Raw genomic sequence first — 17,621 nt, 5'->3', positions numbered from 1 at the left:
TAGTTTCGGTAGCGGCGCTGCGAGACGTGGTGCAGGAGCTGCCGCAGCGGCGAGAAGGCGTCTTGCTTTTCGTGGAGATACATGGTGGGTTTGGATGGACGACGATGCTATCCTTCTTCTTCTTCTTCTTCTTCTTCTTCTTCTTCTTCTTTCACTTCTACCTCAACTTCACTCGCGGCCAAGACACGACAACCACAACGACAACAACGAAAAGGGCTCACGATGACAAGAAGGAAGAGAAGAAGAGTGGGTGACAGACAGACAGACGGGCAGACGGACAGAGAGAAAACACCAAGTCAGGCAAGTCGAAAACCCCCGGCCCGGAGCTAGAGGGTCAAACCAACAAAAGGGCAACGGCGGCAGCGGCCTACACGGCTTTTACATAGTACTGGATCCAGGCTCATGTAGGGAGGCGTGCAAGTGAGATTAAGCTGTCTTGAAGTCCCGTCGAGCTAGCGAGTTGCCCTGCGCCGGCGTGGGCTTCTGTGCTTGTCCTAGCCAGCCAGCCAAGCATATCGTGTCGTTTTATCATCAGTCGAGCTGCCCATCCATCCAGCCAGCCGTGTCTTAGACGGGGGGGCACGGGCTGGAGAGTAAGGGGAATACGCTGTACTCAGGCTGGCGGGCAAAATGGACGAATCCCTCGCATGACAGGCAGAAGACGCGGCGATGGTGGTGTAGCATCTGTGTCTGATGAAAAAGGGGGGGGTTGAGGCGGCCCTGCTCGAGTACTGGTTCACGCCAGCTTCAACGTATACAATCTGGCTAAAAGAATAACTCTGAATTTAAGCCTCTTGAGTGTCGAACTCTTGCTCTGCTCTCCCCCTCTGGATGGATGTCCGGCGGTGGGCCCTTGCAGAGGAGCATGAGACCCTGCGCATGAATTTGTTAGTCGTTCGTCTAAATGTGGCCTCAGCCGCGTCTAGAACCGCCCATAAGCTGACGTGCCCAATAGCTTAAAAAGCGATCACGCTGGTAAATTGGCCGGCTAACGGATAAAGGGTTCACATCGACAGGGGGGGCGGTCTAGTTAGTATACGATGTAGTAGTAGTCTGGAGACGGCGGAGTTTTGGAGACTTGGCTCTGCAAACTCTTGCGGTTCCAGGGGTCCGACTTCTATTTCCTTCTCTTCTCTGCCTCTGTTCCATTTTTCTCTCTCTTTGTTCCTTTACTGATTCTCATAGAGCTGCAACAAGATGGAAACACTGGAAATGCGACTTGAGCTGAATACGAGGAGAGCAACTCGTACGATAGGATTCACCAAAAGTCCCCCGTCAGAGAGGATCCAAAGGGCAGCCATGAACTAGAGAACCGGCCACTGCCGCTTGCAGTTAGACGCCAGGTACAACGAACCCGTTGGCGCAGCGCTAAATACTAAGCCTTTTCACATCAAGTACGGATGTCACGAGAAGACGGGTTATTATCCGTAGTTGTATGGCTTATCACAGGTCGTCCATGTCCAGCTGCTGCAAGGAGGACAGGATTACTACTGCTATGCTCGTACATACACACAATCTGCTGTACAAGTGGCACCTGTCTTGTATCAACCTGTCTCGTCTCAATTTGACTGTGTCTCACCTACGCTTGTCTTGACCACCGCAACAAAGCAACTACTACGTAGTACTACCTCCTATGTACTTCCCTGTTGTTATCCACCAAAGGGCGCCACTATTCACATCAAGCTCTGGTACAAACTGGTAATGGTATCGCGATTCAAACATCTTTGTCCTCCATTGTGCTCTCATACACCTATACATACCTACACACTTGAAGCCTTGTAGTAGCATCAACGTAAAAGCACACGTGCGACCAATACAGGCGACGCTGGCTAAACCGGCTTTTCAGCATTGGTCAGTCCTTCAACAGAGCATCCTTGAACACTAATAGTACCTATATATGACGGCAAAGTGCCAGAAAAGGCATGTGTCAATCCCAGACACGACTCCGCACTCCCATCGCTACCTTGCGGTAAATGTAATTCCAGGTTATGCTTATAGCACAAGGTAAGCAAAGAAGGTAAATCATTCCGTAGAGATCGACATGATGGAAAGAGAAATGATCTGATAAGCTTAAGCAGCGTGAGCCCTACGAGAATATAGTCTGTTTTCATTTATCTGTGCATTTCTTTCTTTCTTCCCCCCGTTGACATAGGGCTTTAGTAACTCTACAAGTTCATGACAATCCTCACCTCTACCAGTTCATCAAACGAACGAATACAACAACCCTCACTCGCTCACAGCCCACCTCAACCCGCCACACCACAGTCATCCCAAATCCCGTACTACTACAAGTCTACCTTACCCTCGAGAAAACTACAACACTCGCCACAACGTATAACAGCCCCATCATTCCCCTCTCTCACTATACATCGCCATGCACTGGCCCTTCAAAGCCAAGCCGGCTCATCCGGCATCCTTCATTCTGCCTACAAACACGCACTACATATATGCTTCGAAAGTGCAGAGGCAGACAGGCGCACGGCACTTCTTTTCGGTCCTCCTCCTCCTCCTCACCCTCATTCCCTAGTCCGGCAACATCTTCTCATCAGTGCACCACCTTCTTCGCGGGGAACACTCCTCCCCGTCGGTTAAATGGCAACCTCTCCCCCCTCCACCATGCCATCTCATTAATTGCTTGCATGCGGGGTTGTACATTTGTTTGGCCAGGGCGCAAGCAAACGAGGTAGTACTGCTTATGTACTATATTGAACATGCAAGCTACAAGAGAGGCCTTATAAACCACCCTCTCGGTTTCTCACTCATCCAAACCAGCATCTCACCGTCAAATCTCAGAGAATGGAAGTCAAGGCATGTATTCGTAGCTAATACAGTAGAGCCAAGGTATAGTATGCAATGCTCCTACAGCAAGTAAATGAACACATTCACCTCACCCAGCCATGCTCCCAGACACCAGGTATCATTGAACAACTTCCTGTACAATTTCTCCTCTTTCTGCTCCGCGTAAAACTCCACCGTATACTTTGTATGGCATCAAACAAAGCGCACCTCGTTGAACAGGCCCGCCCTGACTTGCATCAAGCTGGCCAGCTCCATTAAAAACGCCTGGAATATCAGCACATTGGTAATGACGTGCGACACCGACACCATGTTCTCCTGCTGCGTCGGGCTCGTCGGCTCGGCATTGTCCGTCGTCTCCGTCACCACGGTCGGCTCGGTCGCGACCTCGCTTCGGTCCGCGCTGCTGTCGTACCCGTCCAGGCTGGCCAGCTCGTCTGCTAACGGCTCGGGAGCATCCTGCCGCTTACTCTCCGCGTCCACCGGGATTGGCTTGGCCGGCTCGGTCGGTAGGGCTACCCGCCGGGCCAGGATGCTTTGGTCCACGGCTGCAAAGTCGGCCGGCTGGGCTACCACGGAGCCTTGCCTACTGCCTCGGTACTGTCTGCCGGCCTCCGACTGAGCACTTGCGGGCGACAGATTTCGGCTTAGAGCATTCTTGTTGGGGTCGGGCAGCGGTTTGGACGTGTCGGGCATGGGGCTAGGAGAGAGGAGATCCGACACGTTGTAGCCTGGTGTCGACGACCCAGACGCCCGAGTGCTATTCTTGCGTCCTCTGGGTGTCATGGAGCGACTTGGGGTCCCAAGCTCAGAAAGCAGCCGCTGAGCGAAGCCCTCGAGGCCAGTCGGACGCGACGGAGACACGGACCGGATCATCTCATCGAGGCTGGAGCTGGGCCGTTCCGGCGTCCGTTGCTGAACGGGGGCCGGGGGATTGTCCAGAATCGAGTCCGCAGTCTGGAAGGCCTCACGTCGCTGTTGGAGAAGCTCGTCAAACCGAGGCACTGTCTGCTTGAAGGCCTCGACTTGGTCGCAGAGGCGCTTGAGCACGACGAGGATTCGCGGCAAGGATTCCTGCGTCCATTTGGGCCGACGCCTGCACTTTTCCATCGATTCCAGCCGGTCCGCCTCCGTGTCGTCGGAAAATGTAGAGAAGCCGCCCTCCGAATGGTCGTCGTCCTGCGAGTTGAGCTCGTCGGCCAGCGACCGATTGCCGGTTTCCGCCTCGGCGTCTGCTCCCGTCTGTGTCCCCGTCTCCGTCGCTTCCTCGCCCTCACCCTCCTCTTGCTGCGGTTTGGTTCCCTTGTTTTCGTCCGATTTTTGCTGCTGCTCGTCCTCAGCGTAGACGTAGCTCTTGGGGTTCCGGGCCAGCCAGCCCTCGATGCTCATGTAGCCGCAGATTGCCATGTCAACAATGGTCTCAGTAACCGACAAGTTCGTCTCCACTGGGTTCATGAAGAAGTTCTCCATCAGGTCGAGGATGGCGTTGAGCAAGAGATCGTCGTGGCGAAGCGTGTGTTCCCGCACGTCCTTGGGCGCACCCGGCAGACTGTCTGGGATGGTGGGCAGCTTGTGATTATGCTGAGACAGCCTGGGGGCGACGAGCCTGAGGGAGCACGGGTGGCTCTCGAGCCGGGCCATGGTATCTTTCAGGATGCTCTCGTACGTCTCGTTAAAGTCGTCTCGACCGCCAATGGTCTCCGCCAGAGCCATCAGGTACTCAATCTCTTGCTCGTGGGCGCCCACCGTCCGGTTGATGTTATTGCTCGGGAACGAGTCGGTCCGGAGGAGGGTGAGGACTGCGTAACGATGGTGCCTCTTGACGATTGCTGAAACCAGCTGAAGGGTGACGTAGATGGTTTGCTGGTTGCGCGACCTGAGACAGGCCAGAATCAGATCAACCAGGTTGAAGAGCAGCGGAGTCGCCGTCGTGTCAGGTTTCTCCGCCATCATGGTAGCGAGGTCCATGGACTTGCGCTGCCGGGCGGCGCTTATTGCCGTCTCTGAAGGGGGGCTGTTGGAGATGACGGCATCGGGCAAGGCCAGGAGGTAGTGAAGAATGAGGTTGATCATGTCGGGGTGGTCGAGGGATTCGATGATGCGGCGGAGGTAGGTCAGGACGGCCACGGACGAGCCTCCGTCTATATCGGAAGACTCTAGCAATGATGGGTATCTAAACATGGTGAGCGCAAACACACGAACGGCAGGGCATTACCAACTTACAAGAGCTGCTGTAAGAAAATCACCTGAAAGTGCTCGAGGAGCGTCGACTTGACCTCGACTGACTTGCAGTGGTTCAAGACATCCTGCCAAAACAAAAGGTGCGATAAGAACGTCTCGAGGTGGGACTGGAACTCGGCCGAGCAGGAGCTCACGATTTCGTAGTTGGAGGTGGGGTGTTCATAGTCGGAGAGCGCGAGGATGGGCGGCAGGTTATTGGGCAAATGATCAATGACGAGCTTGCGACTGAGCTGGCTGTACAGGGCTCCCAGCCCGGTGGCCATGAGCGTCGACAGGTCGCTCTCGACGATCCACTGCTCCAGAGACTCGGAGCTCGAGGCGGCCTCGATGATGTACAGCAAGCCTGTGCGCGCAAAGTCGCCCACCTTGCCCTCGTGGTGGATGTAGTCCATCAGGATGTAGAAGAGGGGAAAGTCGGCCCTCTTAGTTCGGCCAGCGAACTTGTCACGAACACTCGCCGCCCGGTCGCTCGGCCGGTTGACGTCCTGCTGCGTCTTGAACCAGGCCGGGAGGATGTCGGGGTCGAGGCGGATCTTGGTGGTGATGTTGAAGGCCAGCTCGACAACGCGCGACTCGGTATCCAGCCCGAGGCGCGCGCTGTTGACGCCGGTGATGCGCACCAGCAGGTTGGTCAAGCTGGCGGAAAAGGTGTGGTTCTCGACAAAGGCCTCCTCCTCGCTCTCGATGAGGGTCGCGAAGAAGAGGACGGCCTCCTTGATGATCCATTCGTTGTACGACGAGGTGGCAATCTTGCCGATGGGCACGTATATCTGCTTGATGGAGGCATACTGGATGCAGGGGTGCGGCAGCGGGCGGCGGCTCTCGTCGCTGAGGATGTTGGTGAGCTCCTGGAGCCTGATCTCGACGGTCTCGGCGGCGTCAATGTCCTGGGACAGGTTGGTGGATTTGCGCCAGATGGACTGGATGATGAGCACGGATTTGTCAGCGCAGGCCACGGAGAGAAGGAGGAGGAGGAGGAGGAGGGCCCAACAAAGCGACTCACCAACAAGCCTGCGTACTCCTTCTCGAAGCGATGAAGACGCTTGGCAGGGTCCTTTGCCTGGTCCTGACGAGAGCTCCCGGAGGAGAGGGGGCTTAACAAGCGCGACCACTGCACGTACAAGGATGGTTAGAACTCTTTTCCTTCTTCTTCTTCTTCTTTTTTTTTCTTCTTTTTTCTCTTTCTTTCTTCTTCCTTTTTCTCTTTCTTTCTTCTTCTTGTCCTCCCAGCCTCGTCGTCCTGCTATTTCCCTCGTCACGTCGGGTTCGAACTGGGGATGCTCACGAAATCCATGGCTCTGGCCGAGTCATGTCTGGCTGACGCTTCTCTCTGGCTGCGGCGGGTTCCAACAGATGCCAAATGCCTCGCAGCTCGTCTGAGGCGCGGGGAGGGTCCGATCACAGGCGGGGAGACGCAGAAGGTGGACGGACAGACAAGGGACAAGCGATTAAGCACAGGTCGTCGATGCGGCGCGAGCCTTGTGATGAGGCCTGGCGAATGGCAGGCGGTGAAACCGGTGGGGTAGCCGGGACTGCTGGTCTGCGCGTGTGGCGGCGGACGGCGAGGTACCGGGTACTTTTGCCAGGGGCGGCTTGGACGGTCCGTCTTTAGGGCCCGAGCGGGAAACCAGCCAACATGCGGATTGATGTAGGGTAGGCTCTGGTTTACCTGAGATGTACTGGAGAGACTGGACTGACCAACCCCGTCGACGGCATGGATCGGATCTCGCCGGTGGGTCGATGCATGCGAGATAGATTGACGGGGACTTGGGCATATGTACGTGAGTCCTCCCTCTGGTGACTTGCAGAATAAGCCGGCAGGACAAGGAAACAGTGGACGAGCATGTCAAGGGCCGTGTGTGGATGCTGCGGCTGAGTGCAAGAACCTGGCATGGGCCGATGCAGGCAAACAATGACATGCCTCAAGGACGAAGCACAGCCTTGCTCACGCAATGCTCCTACTTACATACCTAGACAGACATGAACAGTTGATCTCACAAAGCACCAGAGGAGCAAAATGTCCCGACTATTCGGCTGCCGGCATGAGACTACATCTGGACCCAGCAAGCAGCACGTACATGTTACTTGAAACTTATCAAAAGCAGACAAACAATTCGAACGGAAAGACGCATTTCGTCGATTGTCTCCAATGAAAGCCGCTGGTGGCCCTTTCGAGTGGGAACGGAGGGCTCCTGCAAGGGCCAAATGTGATAGAAAGAGACATGCACTCACGAGCGCAGTAATGCAGGCAGGATGACCAGAATGCCCTTGTACCGCTTCTCACTTGTATAAATACCACATGTAGGTGGTCTTGTCCAGAGATATCAGACGCCATCCTTCAGAATTCATGTCCACGGCATCCCATATTTTGGCCAGACAACAGCACTAACAGCACTCTTTGCGCCCTCATCATGAAGCCTCAGTGGGCGTTATACATCTTGGCTGCCGCCAGCAGCGGCACGGCACAGTCTTCCTGGCAAGGCGCCTCCAAGAGGCTCTCCAAGGCCTTCAGCCATCGTCCCGAGGCCCGACAAGCCCAGGCACCAAAGGAGAGGGCATCGACTACACTCCCTTTGCTACCGACGACGCGCTTCCTTACTGAAGCCACCCAGAGTATGTTTCCCTTGCTGATACTGCTGCGTTGACTGATGACGGGCAGAGTTTGCCGTGAATGGCAGCACCATCCCCGATGTCTTGTTTGACATTGGCGAGTCGTACGCGGGCCTTTTGCCCTTCAGCAACAACACTGATGACAAGAGGAGCCTCTTCTACTGGTTCTTCCCCACGGCCAATCCAGAGCACCAAGCAAAAGAGGAGGTTACCATCTGGCTCAACGGCGGCGTATGTCCATGTCCCCCTGCACCCCTCTCCCCAATTCTTTACTGACATCGATAGCCCGGCTGCTCGTCTCTTCTCGGCCTCCTGAAAGAAAACGGCCCCTTCTTGTGGCAATCTGGCACGCCCGGCCCCCAGCCCAACCCCTGGAGCTGGCACCTTCTCACCAACATTGTCTACGTCGAGCAGCCCGTTGGCGTCGGCTTTTCCCAGGGCATGCCGAGCATCACCAACGAAGACGAGTTGGCCGCCCAGTTCATGGGCTTCTGGCGCAATTTTGTAGACCTCTTTGGCCTGCACGGCTGGAAGGTGTACATCGTGGCCGAGTCTTACGGCGGGTTCTATGGCCCCTACATTGCGAGCAACTTTATCGATGCCAACGATACGGACCATTTCAACGTGGCAGGCCTCATGGTCTACGACGGAATCTTCTTCGATGACAACCTGCAGATGAACATCCCTGCGCAGTCGTACATCGACCGCTACAAGGAGCTGTTTGCGTTGGACGATGCCGTCAGGGCCCGCGTGGACAGCGTCGCCAACGAGTGCGGCTTTACGTACTACTACAACCAGTATCTCATGTTTCCTCCCGCTGGGCCGCAGCCCTACTTCACTCCTGGCGTATCAATGCTGCCTGATGGTACTGTGGTCGTCAACGAAACGTGCTACGACTTGTGGGACTACATCACAGATGAGGTGTACATCAAGAACCCCTGCTTCAACATCTACAGCATTACCGACCACTGTCCCACGCCCTTGAACCCCCTTGGATACATGCCGTACTTCAACCGCGACGACGTGAAGAAAGCCATCAATGCCCCCGATGCAGTCACTTGGAAACTGTGCAACCAGCAGGTGTTCAATACGACCGATGGCCATGATACCTCTCCTCCATCAGGGCTGAAGGAGCTTCCGCATGTCATTGACAAGACACAGAATGTCATTCTCGCCCAGGGCTCCCTAGATTGGATCCTCGTCACAGAGGGCGTCCTTTTGGGGATCCAGAACATGACCTGGGGCGGGCAGATGGGCTTCCAGAACCAGCCCCATCTTTTACGTGCCCCTCTACGGCTTCTATCCCTACGATATTGGCTACTGGGGCCACAACCTGCCGTCGGGATCGGGAGTCCAGGGAACGGTGCATACGGAGCGAGGACTCACGCTTGTGGCAATGCAGTTGGCGGGTCATGAAGGGCCACAGTATCTCGGCGCCGCGGCGTTTCGACAGCTCGAGAAGCTGTTGGGGAGAGTACAGGCTCTGAACAGCACGGAGCCGTTTACGCTGCCTGCTTTGCGGGACATTCCGCAGCTGCAAGAGCCGCTGGGAAAGGGAATTGTGGCTATCTTTTGAACGCGGAGTGATGGGAGCATACGAGAGCAGTAGAGGTTGGACATCTCATGCCGCAGGAGAGCAGTATGTCTTGGACAGGCTTATGCAGCATGCTAGAGTCAATGAATACACATGATGCGTGTTGTCTGCAGTGCTATCGGGAAAACAGTCGCCTCAACAGATGCCTCAGAACAACATTTCCTCCATTGTACCCCCTCAGTTGCTCTTGTTCAAAAATCTTGTGAGACTTGTAAGTGTAATCCTTGAGTTCTTGGACAGACTTGAACACTTTTGGAGGTTTGTTATCCTCAGCTTCTTCGCCCCCATTTCTTCCCCAGTGAATCAAGTCAACTATGTTGACATGTGTGTTTCGAAGAATCTGGTGTCTACATCAGCAACGTTGCTCTAAGCTAAGGATGAGACCCAATGTAACGGAAACATCAAACGTACAGCTTCACATTTCTTAATCTCTTCAGGCGCATCACGTCGTCCCACAGCCCGACAAAGCGTTCTCCAAGCCCTGGGATCCTTTTCGTGGCCGAAATACAGTTCGAGTTCCTTGGCGAGGGCCTTTTGGTACCGATCCCAGGCATCACGACCGGGGGCGTCCTTTTTAGGCCTGGGCTGCCAGCCTCGGGAGGACGCCACCTGCTTCCAGGATTCGATTGGAGATCTGCCGGGTTTGTATCGGAAGGACTGGAATGAGGAGAAGAATTCGTCGAGGGGGGTTTCTGGTCTGGGCTTGGATTTGAGGAGGTGGGAGGTCACTCGGAAAGCCATCGTGGACAACCTCACGCCTGGTCAACGTCGGCAAGCAGAAAAGGCAGAGTCATAGAGGGAGAGCAAGGTGAAGTATGAGGAAGATTATGAAAAAGAAGAAGTAGAAGAAGAATAGATAAGAAGAGAAGTATAGGTAAAGTAAAGGTAAAGTGAAGGTAAGTAAAATGGCAAACATGCAATTAAAGCTTTCTGCCTCCTTTTATCCTTTCATCTCAGGCAGCAAATGTACCTAACGCAGATGACCTGGCACATAGGTAGGTATACCCCTCGAGGGGCGGCTGTGAGGGGGGGGAAACGGTGAGCTGGTTTCGTGTTTTGGTTGGTTATTTGTGTAACTCGTACATGCAAGAACACGTCGAGTTAGTGTACACGTCAAAGGATATCTGCGGTACCTTACTTGCCAAGATGTCGTTGATGATCTATCTGAGGAAATACGGATCAATATTATCATGTAAAGCAGCCTCAAGTTGAAGCTCACATACACATTCATCGGGATTAGTACAAGGCTTTCAAGCTCACGGATGCAAGCATTCATTCGCGACATAACGCGCACACCCCAAATCTACAAAATATGTGCAGTTGTAAAATTTCGCCTCTTGATAAAGACCTCTATCAAAATATCTGCCTCAGCAAGAACTTCAACACTATATTTCGTCCCTCAGAGTTCTTCGTCTGGCTCTTTGGGAAAATCTTGTTGGTACTCCGAGTGTACTCGCTCAGCTGTGCCATGGACCTGAACACTTTGACTTTCTTGCCGCTTTCTTCGCCCCCCCTTTTAGCCCAGTCGACCAAGTCCACAATGTTGACGTGAGTCTTTTTCAGGATCTGTTGTCACATCAGCTTCCCCATCTCACTTACCCTTCCAAACAAATCATCCATCATCTGAGCAAAAGGAGAAGGGGGGGAAAGGGTATAGGCAAAAACATACGGCCTTGCATTTCGAAATCTCATCAGGCGGATCCTCACACCCCACAGCCCTACAAACCGTCTTCCAAGCAGCAATATCGTCGATATCGCCAAAGTAGAGCTGGACTTCTTTGACGAGGGCCTGTTGGTACCTCTTCCATGCCTTTTTCATGGGCGGGTGGTCTTTGGGCTGCTTGTTCCAGGACTTGAACGCGCAGAGGGCCTTCCACGAGTTGACGGGCGACTTGGCGGGGTTGTGGACGAAGCCCTGGGGGGCGAAGGAGAAGAAGAAGGTGTCGAGGGGTCCATTTTCTTTGGAAGAGGATTCTGGAGGGGGGGCCATGGAGGTGGTAAATTGGATGGGTTGAATGATGGGCTTGATAGTTTGATGAGGATTGAGGAGAGAAGGTGATGTTTGGTGGGGACAAGGTTGATGGATGGGGGTTGATGGGATATTCTAGGGGTAAGGTTCGAGGAGATTTGAGGCTACCTTACGCTGAATCTTTCCGAGAGATGTAGCAGTAGGATGATGAGTGGAACATCAATGTGGTCTTAAAACAAACATAAACTGAGAAGAGGAAAAGAAGAAAAAAAAGAGATGGCCATGGATGCAGTTACGACATGAAATAAATAGCGATTCGCCTCATCCTCGTCTTCTCATCAGGCAGCAAAGCCACCATAAACATAAACACCCAAAGGCACGCACACACAACACCACGACCAAACATCCAATAATATCACAGGCTTGCTCAATCACCCAATAAGTACGTAACAAGTCTGACCCCATGTCCCAATGGTTCATACATGACAGCCTTGTCAACAGCCCTGACGCGCGGAAAGATGCGGCTTTTCACCGCCGACGGGGATTGGTTCATCTATTTTGATGAGGGAGGGGGGAAAGTGTTGTGTGACTTTCCTTCATGCAAGACCGTGTGTATACTTGGCTTTCATGTTTGTACTTCTACCGCCTTTGAAGCCAAACGAGTGATTGGCTTCGGTGGTTCAACTCTGGATGAGGTATTCATATGAACGGCTTGAAGGATCCATCTACCTAGATGGAGATTGATATATCAAGGTTACTCCTGACGACGGTGGCATCTACATTCACAGTCTCATTCGGCATGACTTTTCGTCCAAGACAAGTACACTCGTATGCGGGAGGCCTACAAAAACATTTGCATCTATACAAGGAGGCATACGCCCACGGAGAAGCATCAAGGCCATTGCAGGGAGACCTACAGCATGATGGAAGCATTCACGTCATTCAGCACGGGACATTCACATGATAGTATAAGAATTACCGGACAACTTTCTGCAAAGCACTTCATTCAACCAAGCCACTATGCCAAACTACATAACCCCCAACCAGTCTGTCCAGACCGCCGCCCATTCCAAGCACCAATCATCAGGTAATCAAGCAGGACTGGCTGGATCTCCCATACTGCCACTTCCGCCGCTGCCACTGCCAGTGCTCCGTCGACTATCGTGCATGCCGAACCGCTTCGTGTACAGGGGCCTTCGCGACATGTTCATGCCGACGGGAGACCGCGGCTCCTCGTCGCTCGGCTGGGTGAAACCGCTGACGTCGCTGAGCATGCTAGAACTGCGGCCGCGCGATTTGGCGCCGCGCAGCTCAAACGAGGTCATCGGCGGCGATTGCCACGCGGCAAGCCCAGGGGGCGCGTGGGACAGAGGCGTCGACGAGTGGTTGTTGTCGGCGGCTCCCCAGTAGTTTACGCTCGACGGAAAGTGCGCGGGGGCGGCCGGGTTGGGGTTCCAAGGAGTCTGCGGTTGCATTTGCTGCTGCTGCTGGGGCTGCGGAGAGTGAAAGGGAACGTGGACGGGAGCGGAATCGAGCATGCCCATGTCGGACAGGCCAGCGGCCTGGCTCATGTAGCTGCGAAGGGCCTGCACGTCCGCTTGGAGACTGCGGAGATGCTCGGCCTTCATGTTGTTGGACGCATACGCCTGCGCCAGCTGGTCATTGTACGTCTTGTCCTGGTTGACAACCTGCTCCTGCCAGCCGGCACGCTCACGCTTCCGCCGCTCCACCTCATTCAGCCCCCGATTGTTTGCATCCGTAATGTTGGCGAGCTCGTTCTCCACCTTGGCAATGCGAGTGGCAATCTTGTTCCGCTTGGTATTGAGGTTGCTCTTCTCGTTGTCCTTGGACTTGACCTCGCTCTCCAGCTTCGCCTTGTACTCGCGGAAACTCTTCTGAGCCGCGTCATAGAGCTTCTTCTCAGTCGAGTACGACCGCTCCGTCTTCTTCTTGTTCTCGAGAAGCTCCGGCGACGCGTCAAACTTCTTGAGCTGCTCCGCGAGGGCTGCCGTCTCGCGCTCGGCCTGGGCCTTTTGTGTTTCCTGCTGGCGAATCTTTTGCCGATACTTGTCGTCGCTGTGGCCGGCCGAGGCTAGCTGATTGTCCGTGAGCTCGTTTTCCTTCTTGATGGCGTTGATCCTTGACTTCCACTCCTTGCGCCACGTCTTGAGGCGGTTTTTTTCGTCGTTGAGCTTGACTTCGGCGGCGGCGATCGAGATGCGTAGGGTGGTGGCGGGGGAGTCGGGCTGCAGCGACTGCTGCGAGCCAGACACGGTGACGGGGGCATTGTTGTTCTCGGGCGTGGGTTCTTTGATGGTCCGGATGCTCGTGGTGAAGATGACCTTGTCAGTTTGCGTGTCCACAAACTCACAGACGTACTTGGACAGCGGGCGAAGGCCGTAAATGTCTCCCGTCCAACGGGTGCCACCTCGACCACCATCGTCCGCTTCGACAACAGGAAAGATGCGCGTGGGCTGCCAGAATGCGTTATTCAGTTTGACGTAGAAGGGCTTGGACGTGTCGACGCCGGCCGGCCGTGTCGAGGCGGAACCGTTGGCGTTGGATGATTGCTCGTCGTCGAAATCGGGAAAGTGACTGGTGTTAAAGCATACTTCGTCGCTACCGATATACGATATCCATATCTGCCTGGGCTGGGTGTTGAACGGCGCGTTTCCGAGGTTGTGAATGTCCGTCGTATTGACGCCGAGCGATTTCGACGGCACGTGGGACGACTCGTATTCCTTCATGACGACAATCTTGGTGCTGGCGAGCGCGGCCCAAAGCGGCTGCTGCAGCCTGACCTGGGTGCTTTGCTTTCTTCTCTTCTTGTTCGTGGAGGCGGGGGGCGGGGGCAGCGGAGGGGATCCAGCCTCCGGGTCCGGAGTGTTGAAGCCGGTGTCGTGGGCAATCTCGCCGTTGATGGAGATGGTGGCCACGGGTTTGCCTGCCTCGGGGTCGTGCTGGCCGGCCGCTGCGTTGGCCTTCTCCCGTCTCAGGTACCACTCACGGATGTACCGAACGAGCCCCTGGGTGAGGATGTGAATGGCCAGCCCGCTTCGCACCCACGCAAACGCACTTCTCTTATCGTGCGAGACGGACGTCGACTCAAAGGTGCTGCTGATGGCGGATGGCACCTGCCAGTCCTCGGGAATGTGTCTCGCGAGACGGGACCAGTGGGTTCGCGTGCTGCGGATGAGGTGGTTGGCGACGATCCAGACGAAGCAGGTGGTGAGGCCGCGGGAGCCGCCGTTCCGGTACGTGGTGCCGCCGCCGAGGGTGATGGCAATGATGGGCTTGGCGAGGTCGAGGATGGCATCCTGAATCGGCTGCCACAGGAACAGCCAGATGAGGAGGAAGAAGAAGTCCATGCAGAGCACGGTGACGAGGGACGGCATGGTGGAGTGGCCGTCGAAGATTTCGGCAAAGTTGAGGTTGATGCCCGAGCTGGTGGTGACGGGGGGCACAAAGGTCAGACAGGTAAAGATGCCGTAGATGATGGAGAGTGAAAGGGTCGGCAGCTGCATGAGGATGATGAGGATGGCGAGCGTGTCCTGCATGGGCAGCGTCTTGAGGACGGTGGCGACCATGTCGATGGGCCCCGAGTCGCGGTGGACATCGGCGTTCTTGAGGGCGTTGACATCGATCTGGCGGTGGCCGGCGTCGGCGGCGGCGGCATTGGGACCAGAGCCCAGGTGGGAGGTGCACGATTCCGACGTCGACGTCTCCGAGTAGTTGCCGACAGAGGCCCTACGCCCATCGGCCGGGCGGTCGTGGAAGTCGATGGCGGCCTTGGACACGCCGTTGGGCAGCACAAACTGCGGCCCTGCGTGGCCGGCGCCATGGTCGGCCGGCCTCGCAGGGCCCTCGGCGTGGTTGAGGCCCTTCCTGCCAGTGACTCGTTTCGCCGGGGCTACGAGCCCATTCTCCTTGGTGTCGCGATGACCGGCGCCAGACTGTCGCTTGCTCGATCCCGATGCGCGAGGCATGCGCGGCTGCTCTTCTCTCCCCCCACTGACTGCCGGGCAACCCTGGGGACCTGTCTCGAGGCCAGGGCTAGCAGCAGCCGGGAAGGCGGTTTGACTCTTCTGCTTCCTTTCTCCTCGCTCTCTTCTTCTCTCTCTCTCTCTCTCTCTGCTCAATTTGCGCGTGCGGTTCTGCGGTCTATGGCGGATGCAGGAGGACTTCGTTTGCGTGGGTGGGGGGAAATGCGAAGTCGTTGACGAAAAGGGATTCCCTCAGTGCTTCTTCTTCCGGGATGCGGTCGTCATTCGGCCGTGCGTTATCGGTCTGCGGCTCGAAAAGCGAACGGAAACCACTCTACACGGCAACAACAACGTGCCGCTCGTATTGGCGCTGATCGAAAAGGCTGATCGTCCTGGCGGCTTGTTGCGAGGATGTTCGGGGCTGAAGGAGTGAGATTTCGACCCCCCAAAACAGAAGCTGCTGGAAGTGGTGAAGGAGGCGAAGGGGGAAAAAAAAAAATCCTGAGCGAGTCTCGCCCGCGGGCCGGGGAATATCAGAGCGTGCTAGAGGGGGGCGGGTGCCGTTTTGCAGGGCTTGCAGCGCCAGAGCTCCAGGGCCTCTGGACGGGCTTCCAGGGCACAGCAGCGCTAGGGCGGGCCCTGGATCTACCGTCTACAGCGCGCTAACGGGGCTCTGTGGGGATGGAATGGAGTTCAGAAGCGTCACATGTACTTTATACTTGATGCGCTTGGGCAAACGGCAGAAGCAGCTTTTTGCCTCTTCCTCCTATTCCGCAGGCGATATGCCGGAAGGCAATGGGGCGATGGCGATGGGATCAAGGTTAACTGGACGATACAGCGGATTTTCTCATCGCTTCTGCGCTGACGCAATCCTCCAAGGCCAGAGCCGCGACGCAGACGCCCGGGGATTGTCGTGCATCGATTAGCATCTGATGGAGGTACTTTTTGCCGGAGTATTGCTGCTAGCACGGCTTGGAGACTTGCCAGCTGCTTAGGGCCGGCGAATGCGTACAATCCGGGTCAAGGGGTACCAGGAGGCAAAGTACCGAGGCTACACGCGCCTCTGGCGACGCCTCGTCGTTTTCTGACACATGGTGAAGACTAAACTCACAGCAACAGCTGACAACTCACGTATCGCTGGAGAATGGCAGAGCTCATACAAGTGACAGTATACCTTGGTGCCTAGGACGAAGTATATGCCGACTACTAATTCACATGTTGGCCGCGGCACAATGGCCAGCAGTCGCTGCAAGCGCGGCAGCTAACGTAGTAGACAGGGGAGGGTGATGGTTGTCTACAGTAGTCTCTCCCTGCAGCATTTCGGCATCGCAGCCACCTCCGTGGGCCGTCTCTGCGTCTCCGTCATGCCGTGGCACAAGCACGAGTACATACGAGCAATGCTGAAGATCTTCGAACATGTAGATAGCAGCAATCCGAGACTCAACCATCAGTTTCAGCACCAGCTCCAACGCTCAACTCCCCGGAGTTGCCGGATCCGCAGCTCACAGCAACAAACAACAACTAGTAGTAACAAGCGATTGGAACTCAGGTCCCTTTCAAATTCTCACCGGGCGTCTTAGCGCAGCAGCTGAGGTCTCATGTCCTGGCAATTGGCCACGTCGGGACTTGCGTTGAGGCTGTCGGCTGTTGGAGCCCGGAAAAACTGTCGATTGGCTGCCGCGGAGGCTAGAGAAGGTTAAGCTTTTTGCCAGGCGGTACTTGGGCGACTGCTACCGGGTACGTACCGCAGAAAGGAGGGCCAGCGGCAAGGGATCTGACGTCGTGCCAGCCCCTGCCGAGGGACCCCAGTCAGCATCTGCTGTTGGGCGGGCAAATATGAACTTAGCTGTAGTAGTTGTAAGTGAAGACAACACAGACACTTGCTGCTTCGTCTGTTGCGCTTGTTCAAACTGTACGATGAGCACTCAAAGTTCAGTCAAGTGCAAAAGGCAATATGAGAGATATACTATCTCCTGGCCATAAGCATCAATTCGCTCATCATCTCATGCTGCCAGCCAGAACATCAAGCCAATCACCATCGCTCACACGAAAAGGGCTGATGGGCACGCGCTCTGTTTCGGACGCTGCAAGCGCCAGGGCCATACTGTAGATGTACTCGGTACTTTTGATACCCGTACACCATCTCGCTTCAACTCCCGTTTGCATGTGCAGAATCGTCTCTTTCATCTCCCCGCTTTCAGATGCTTGTCTCGGGAGTCTCAGACCTCATCCTGTCCAAAGAATGGCAACTTAGGAGAATACACAACCGGCTAATATTTCCCTCGCCCTACCACAGCTACTCAAAGCTGGTTTTCTCGCCTTCCAAACGCTAACAAGAAGAGAAAAAATGCGGCCGCGATGGAGCCTCTAATTTCCCTGGCACCAAGCCTTTTGGCGGCCTTTCGCAGCGATCACACCAGAAGTGGGG

General features: G+C 55.3%; 5 protein-coding genes across 5 annotated transcripts; 1 reads left to right on the top strand and 4 right to left on the bottom strand.

Moving 5' to 3' along the window:
- Positions 1–2,818: 2,818 nt before the first annotated feature.
- BBK36DRAFT_1136319 (hypothetical protein) lies at positions 2,819–6,361 on the bottom strand. The gene is made up of 6 exons (XM_024892943.1): positions 6,323–6,361; positions 6,041–6,148; positions 5,020–5,957; positions 2,992–4,969; positions 2,903–2,932; positions 2,819–2,862 (listed from the first exon to the last, which is right to left on the bottom strand). Exons 1-4 carry the CDS (start codon positions 6,329–6,331, stop codon positions 2,992–2,994), a joined length of 3,033 nt encoding a protein of 1,010 aa, XP_024746770.1. The 5' UTR covers positions 6,332–6,361; the 3' UTR covers positions 2,819–2,862; positions 2,903–2,932.
- A 1,087-nt stretch (positions 6,362–7,448) lies between these two features.
- Positions 7,449–9,223, top strand: BBK36DRAFT_1181967 (serine carboxypeptidase; the record flags this gene model as incomplete). The annotated part of the gene is made up of 4 exons (XM_024896282.1): positions 7,449–7,650; positions 7,697–7,878; positions 7,933–8,929; positions 9,000–9,223. 4 exons carry the CDS (start codon positions 7,449–7,451, stop codon positions 9,221–9,223), a joined length of 1,605 nt encoding a protein of 534 aa, XP_024746769.1.
- A 133-nt stretch (positions 9,224–9,356) lies between these two features.
- Positions 9,357–9,937, bottom strand: BBK36DRAFT_1096448 (hypothetical protein; the record flags this gene model as incomplete). The annotated part of the gene is made up of 2 exons (XM_024889090.1): positions 9,357–9,581; positions 9,653–9,937. Coding segments are annotated over 2 exons (510 nt in total), but the record flags the coding sequence as incomplete, so codon positions are not given.
- Positions 9,938–10,600: 663 nt separating this feature from the next.
- BBK36DRAFT_38175 (hypothetical protein) lies at positions 10,601–11,192 on the bottom strand (the record flags this gene model as incomplete). Its single annotated transcript, XM_024898048.1, has 2 exons — positions 10,601–10,807; positions 10,911–11,192. Coding segments are annotated over 2 exons (489 nt in total), but the record flags the coding sequence as incomplete, so codon positions are not given.
- Positions 11,193–12,301: 1,109 nt separating this feature from the next.
- BBK36DRAFT_1126794 (hypothetical protein) lies at positions 12,302–15,196 on the bottom strand (the record flags this gene model as incomplete). Its single annotated transcript, XM_024891417.1, has 2 exons — positions 12,302–12,934; positions 12,995–15,196. The coding sequence occupies 2 exons, from the start codon at positions 15,194–15,196 to the stop codon at positions 12,302–12,304; spliced, it is 2,835 nt and encodes a 944-aa protein (XP_024746766.1).
- Between the last annotated feature and the right edge of the window lie 2,425 nt (positions 15,197–17,621).

Source organism: Trichoderma citrinoviride, assembly GCF_003025115.1.
Source record: "Trichoderma citrinoviride strain TUCIM 6016 unplaced genomic scaffold BBK36scaffold_13, whole genome shotgun sequence".
Classification (NCBI taxonomy): domain Eukaryota; kingdom Fungi; phylum Ascomycota; class Sordariomycetes; order Hypocreales; family Hypocreaceae; genus Trichoderma; species Trichoderma citrinoviride.
Note: the sequence above shows the minus strand (reverse complement) of the source record. Positions and strands in the feature narration are given on the sequence as shown.